This window comes from Lipotes vexillifer, unplaced genomic scaffold (assembly GCF_000442215.2).
Source record: "Lipotes vexillifer unplaced genomic scaffold, Lipotes_vexillifer_v1.1 scaffold395, whole genome shotgun sequence".
Lineage (NCBI taxonomy): Eukaryota > Metazoa > Chordata > Mammalia > Artiodactyla > Lipotidae > Lipotes > Lipotes vexillifer.
Window position 1 is genome coordinate 6,004,520 of NW_006797390.1, and position 6,801 is coordinate 6,011,320.

Sequence of the window (6,801 nt, forward strand, 5' to 3'; positions counted from 1 at the left end):
ACCCCCCCCCCCCAAAAAAAAAAATGTCTACAGACATTGGGTGGCCTTAGACTTAGTCACCAAAGGAGGTGCCCTTTGGACTTTTAAAAGTAAGTGTGGCTTCATCTGGTGGATAATTATGAGCCTCTTTGTCCAAGCAGCAGACAAACCAACACCCTCGTTAAGTAGGTGAATGATGTAAAGTGTAGGCAAAAAGCTCACGTCTCGAGGTTCAAGTCAGAGAGGACCATGAAACCCCCAGCCCAGCCCCAGTGCCTCCTGTGTCGAAGGGTGACCTGGGGCTGGGGTGAGGGTGCCTGGCTGCCTGCAATGGGTAGCACACGCCCTGGCCTTATGTGTGTTCTCACTTATTTTTGCCACGTCTTTGGAGATAGGCCTAATTCTCCTACATCAGCACAGGCCAGGGCCCCGGGAGAGGAAACGAGGGGTCCAGAGAGTTTGTATAAGAGGGGAACACTGCAAAGGGCAGAAAACCACCGCTCCAGCTGGGGCCTGGGCTTTTTTTTCCTGCTCCTTCTAAAGCTCTTTTATTTTTATTTTCTTAGCCAGGAAGCACTTTAGGAAGGAAGACTGCCGCTCGTTTTCCAAGAGGCAGCCCGGCTGCTCATGATGCGGGGCCCAGATGCTGGGCTGACTGTTCCTACCTCATCCTACTTGGTCGTTCAGGACCTGGCATCCCCTTTACAAGGGAGGAACAAGCCATCGCCCGTAACAAGTCATACCAGGTTGCAGGCTAGAATCCCACCCTGGGATTTCAAGTCTGATGCTCTTATTTTCAGAGCATTTCCATGTCAAGAAATCCCACCAGCCTTAGTCATTCCTCACACATCAATCTACAAATATCTCTTGCGCGCGTGTGCTCCAAATAGCAAGTCTTCTGGCCCACATTCCTGATTCTTCCCCTTTTCTTCCTTTTCTGTAAAAAACCTTCACGCAAGTTTCTGCAGCACAGCACAGGTGGGGAGCGGGGTATTCCCAGTACCTGCGGTCCGGTTAAGAGGGAGCCTTATGGTCCACGCACGTAGCCATCAGTGGGTTTCTTACTTGCAGATAACTGGAATATGGCCAAGTCTACCCAACACATCCACCGCCATGTGCATAAGTCAATTTACTTCTCATGGGTCAGAAGGCCCTGTAAGATCTTGGGCCTCTGAGTCATTGTCACGAATGTTCATTTTACCATCTCACCACGAATATGTGGGATTACTGCCTTTAGAGAGTTCTGGTTAATGAGACACTAAATAGCAGCGAGGTCATTGGAAATAGTAATTCAGAGCGAAGGATTAGAGAAAGGCGGCCCCGTATGCTAAAGGGTGGGTCCTCGTAACGCTAACTTTGCTGGATGTTCTTTTGGATTCTCTGAGCTTTAACATTCTCATTTAATACGTGAGAGGTTTTTCACTCCTGAACTACAATAAAAATGAATGTCTAGATTGAGGAACCACGGAGGCTTCATTTCGAATGTGATGCTATTTAAACCCAAAACAGGTGACCCGTCAGATGGACCATGGACATTTATTTGACAGGGTCTAGGGTAAAGCAGACGAACTGTTGGCGAAACTAGCCACCGGCAGGCTTCTGGTGTCCCACGGCCTTCTCTACTTAGTGAAACAGAGCTGCAGCGAATACCTATTTATTACCAAATTATGATTAAAAGTCCCTAATTAAATATCTCACAAAGCAAAAATAACAACCTGCGTAAATGTGAACGTTACCATATTGACTCACTCAGTAGCTATGCGTCCTGGGCCCTTGGGGTGCAAAGACCCTGGGGTGCAGGGACCCTGGTGTGTAGGGACCCTGGGATGTAGGGACTCTGGGGTATAGGGACCCTGGGATGCAGAGACCCTGGGGTGCAAAGACCCTAGGGTTCAGGGACCCTGGGATGCAGGGACCCTGGGGTGCAGGGCCCTGGCTGATATGACACAGGACACAGCCCCTGGAGGAGTAAGTAGGGTTGAGCCCTGGAATAAACCTGTTCTTCTGGCCCATGAAGTCCAACTGCTGTGGCTCCCGTTCTTCCAGACCAGGGCTCCTTCAGAGCCAGGGCACCCAGGACAGGGGTCCCCATGGGGTGACCTCCAGGGAGGCACATGACAGTCATGTATCACGTGCTGTGGACCCAAGACCATCACTCGGATGTGGACCCAGCCCTCGGGGAGCTACGTGCCCAGTTCAAGGCCGCCGGAGGTACACCGCTGACCGCGCAGCCCCTGGGCCTCCTCAAAAGCCCATTGAGCAACTCCTTGTTCACTCTGGTCACATGGATCAAGTCTGATCACCTGGGGACGCCCTCGGGGGCTCTGTACAGACACCTATTGTACCAGTGCCAGTTGTGCCCTATCCTGCTCCCAGTGCCAGGTCACGGGGAGCGGGGTAAAGGGGGGGGTCCCTGCACTGAGAGGGCTGGGAGGCACCCACAGGCAGCCTTGAGCACCTTGCAGAAGCCTGGCAAACTGGGGCTCTGGGAGATGGTGGTCCCCTCTGTGCTTTGGAGTGACTGTTACCACCAGCCTTTGTGGCAGCAGGGGGTTCGCAAGCTAGTTTGTGTCTTTGCAGCCAGTGTTTCCACCTGCCCTTCCCGGTTCTCCTTAAGGATGCTTCTCTCAGTTGGGGGATTATCTGTTCCGCAGGAAGCTGTGGGAGACCGCATTCCCGTTCTTCTGCTGGGCAACAAAGTTGACAACGAGAAGGAGCGGGAAGTGCCACGGGGCCTGGGAGAGCAGCTGGCCAAGGTGAGGGGCGAGCATCCCCGTCTCTCTGGACAGGGAGGGACCCCAAGGGGAGTCGGGCATGTACCCAAGAGCCGGGGTGGGAACCTTCTCTGGGAGCCCCCTATGAAGTCAGCAAGCGGGCTGGATGGTGTCCTGGCATCGTGGGGCTGGTCCAGCTGCCGCACGTGGAACTTTCCGCAGAGAACTTGACTCAGGTGTGGGGAATTTCCCAGATTCTCTTCCTTGGAACTCAGAACTATGAATCCTCAGATAGTAGGAGGTTACTTATTTCAGTCCCCCAGCTGATCCTTGAATCCCATCATCTGTGTTCCCCTACTTGGTTGCCTTCAGGGATGAAACACTCACTGCCTGTCGGGCAGCGTGCTCTTCCTTGGGCAGCTCTGTTAGAGCATCCATCCCTCCTACCAAGACTGAGCGTCCAAGCTGCAAACTCCAGATAAATTCAGGGCAGGCACTGCAAAGCCAGCCAATAAAATAAGCATCGGCCCACTTGCCCAAGCAGGGAACTGTCACGGCGTGATGGCAATCAGGCAGCAACAAAAGCCATGCTCGCTCCTTGGCTTCCTCTGCTGCCTCAGAGTGGTTTTCGGGGAACTGTGTGTCTGGGGAGATAGGGCTTCCTAGCCCCAGGATTCCATAATTCTCAGTGTGCTTTGCTCCAGACTCAGGACCTCAGAGGCTGGGAAGGCAGGCACAGGTGGTGAAACTCAAGGGAAAAAGGAAGAAGAAAGTCCTGCAGCTGCATGTCCACGGGCTGCATCCACAATTCCCAGTCCAAGGAGCTCTGAGCGCAAAGGTTTTTGCATTGCGTTTGGCAGAAAAAACCTGACCAGAACAGATGTGAGGCTATTTATGGGTTTTGTTTACCTCACTTTGAATAAATATTCAAGTATTTCACTGAAGAATTATTAATATATTTGATTATAGCCTGCTATCCCAGATCCACAGAGGCTATTATATAATATGTATTATAGACGAGTATTCACTTTCTAAAACTCAAAAATTCTGGATTCCAAAATACATCTGGATCCATGGTTTTTGATTAAGGAACTGCAGACCTGTGTTTTTAGTTTATCATCCCATTTTCTTTCCTTTTCTTTCTTTCTTTCTTTTTCTGTCTTTCTTTCTCTCTTTCTCTCTTTCTCTCTTCCTTTCTAGTGGAAAAAACCCCTGTGGCTCCGAGAAGTTAAGTGATTTATTCAAATTATCCCCCGGCCCCAGGAGTGGGGTCAGGACTCGAAGCTGGAAGGCAAATCACGTCTCCTGCCCTCACCCACACAGAGCCTTCAACCTTCCACAGATGGAAGGGGAGTCAGGGCCCAACCGAGATGTGCAGGGACCAGACTGGGTGAAAGCAGAGGATGGAGCTGGGCCAGCGTTCACGGGGCCTCCTGATCTGCAACCACGGAAGTGTCTGCACTCAGCTACCCGTCCCCCGCAGGGCGTCAGCCTCCAGGGCTCATGCTGGATGCCATTAGCATTGTCATTAAGGAAGCAGGAAACCTATTAATGGGAGTGATAAGTGGAATAAGATGGGCCTTGGCCACGACACCCCTACCTCCACTCTCACAGTACGGCTTCTGCCTAGCAAAGTGATGGACAATTGTCCTGTGGCACCAGTGCGGACGGCGCGGGCAGCCAGCGTATTAATTATCTGGTGTATGAATTAACTGTGCCCATGTCGTGGGGAAAGCAGGCTGCTGGGAGCCCCGCTGTGACCTGAACAGGCCCACCCGCCATTCGTACCCTCCTGAGCCTCAGTTTCCCTGCCTGGAAAGTGGGACGGATGTTGCCCACCCTGGCCTCTGTGTCTCGGTCTGCATCACAGGCTGGTGTGAAAAGAAAGGAGCCCGTACATCCCGGACAGCAATTCCAGAAAGTGTAAAACACGAAGGCAGCAGTGTAGGTCCTATTGTTTTATAGTTGTTACGGCTCCCCTGAGAGATAGTTCCAGAGCCTGCATCACTCAGGGAGCACGAGGGACAGAAATCAACCTGGTACAGAGTGGGGAGGGGACGACACAAGGAAGTGAGGGTGTGGTAAGTGCAGAGGGGCATTCTCCCACGCCCCCCATGGCTCCCTCCAGCCGCCCCCCCATATTCTCCTTCATGCCCTCTGTTCTCTGGTTCCAGGAGCACAACCTGATCTTCTATGAATGCAGTGCCTATTCCGGTCACAACACCCAAGAGTCCGTGCTCCATCTGGCCAGGTAAAGAGACACCACTCAGCCAGTCCCTCTGTCCATCTAAGCCGTCTGGGTAGAGCGGCTGGAGGCCTAGGCCTTTGTGTGGGACCCCAAGGGTGAGGGACAGCCCTTCGAAACACAGTGACAAAAAGAAAGCCTCGTTGCCTGTCACCCCGCCCGCCCCCCAACTGCAGTCTTCTCCTGAGCCTTAAAGCCTCTGCCTTTTTCCCAGGGATCCTCTATTTAAATGCAAATTCTCCTGGGAAAGGTCAGATCAGAGGCCCCTCAATGCTGGCTAATATCTTAGCAGGGATTAGTTGGCAGCCAGCTGGGTTATACTATGGGCTCCTGCGGGAGGGGGAGGGGGACCCAAGGAGAGGGGCTGCGATGGGGGACACAGAGGCACCCGAGAGGACAGCACTCAAAAGATCGGTCCCGAAAGCCTCTGCCTACACTGAGAGTAAAGAAACAGAACCACACAAGCCCCATTTCAATCCTTGGGCAATTCACTCATTCATCCATCTAGACATCCATCCACCCCTCCATCCCTCCCTCCATCCATCCCTCCCTCCATCCATCCCTCCATCCATCCCTCCATCCATCTGTCCATCCATCCCTCCATCCATCTGTCCATCCATCCAGCCGGCAAGTACTGACTAGCGCTCATTTTGCGCTCAGCCTTCATCTTGGGGCATCTAAAAAATATTTTTATTTGAGTAACTAAGAGCCCAGGACTTCCTCAATGCACTGGAGAGGTGCTGGAGTTATGGAAGACCTAGGGAGCTATGGGGAAAATTCTAGGGTTTTCTCTGCCACTGATTCCCGGGGCAAGTCACCCTGCCTTTCTGAGCTGTGCCCCCAGCATAGGAACATCCATCGTCTTTTCCCTGCCCAGTCAAGGGTTGTTGTGAAAATCAGAAGACATGCTTCTGGTGAAAGCTCTTGGAAGGTATAAAGCAGGGATAAGATACTTAATGCTATTTTTAATCCTTCACCTCTTACAGTTAATCTGGAGCTGTGCTCATGCGGGAAGCCCCACCATAAAGTTAATAACCAATAAATATAATTTTTGAGCCTCTGCTGTGTGCTGGGTACTGTGATAGGCTGCAGAGACAAAAGATACAGTCTCTGCCATCAGCACCTCACCCTCTGCTGAGGGAGCCAGCACAGAAGCAGTGCATTACACCCAGTGATGGGGCTATAACGGAGAAAGGATCCACGTGCTATCAGAGCATCAGGAGAGACTTCCTGGAGGAGGTGTTATGAAGGACGCATATTGACTACACTCTGGCTTTACAAATTATAGTCATGCACCTGTGCTCGCTGGGGGAGACTTGGAGGACTCTCTCTGATGCTCTGGGAAGGGTGGGTCCCTCCTCATGACCCAGATGGCCTGTAACCTGAGGTGCCTAGCAGCTTCTCTGCTGCTAACACTCTACCTTCCCCTCTCCCAGGATCCTCAAGGAACAAGAAGACACAGTGAGGGAGGACACCATTCAGATTGACCGCCCCGCCAAGAAGAAAGCCTGCTGCGGCTGACACAGGTCGCCTAGGACTCCCACCCAGGCCTGAGGCCACAGGGCCTACCCTGCCTCCTGCACAGATGCCCTCACCAAGGCCCACCCAGACCTTTATCCTTGTCAGCGATGTCCCCCACCCCAAAGGAAGGAAAACACATCCCGTCAGGAAAGCTGCTCTTGGAGCATCTTGGGGTCTTTCTCCCCCTTCTCTGTCTAGACCCAGTTGCCTGTTCCTTTCTTTTTTCTCCCCCCTGGGGATACAACAGATGGGCTTTTCCAGAGAAGCCACCACGTGCCTTTCCCACCTCCCTTCTCGCCCCCTGCCCTTAGGAGCCTCGGGGGGGGGGGGGCGGCGCGGAGG

At 52.7% G+C, this 6,801-nt stretch overlaps 1 protein-coding gene across 1 annotated transcript in view; it reads left to right on the forward strand.

Annotated features, from left to right (window-relative positions):
* The window catches only part of CRACR2A (calcium release activated channel regulator 2A), a 72,880-nt gene extending 66,421 nt beyond the window's left edge, over positions 1-6,459 (forward strand). Inside the window, exons 15-17 of the mRNA XM_007469448.1 lie at positions 2,634-2,735; positions 4,868-4,944; positions 6,375-6,459. Of these exons, the coding sequence (XP_007469510.1) occupies positions 2,634-2,735; positions 4,868-4,944; positions 6,375-6,459 (264 nt within the window). The remainder of the gene's footprint in view (positions 1-2,633; positions 2,736-4,867; positions 4,945-6,374) is intronic.
* The last annotated feature ends 342 nt before the right edge of the window (positions 6,460-6,801 follow it).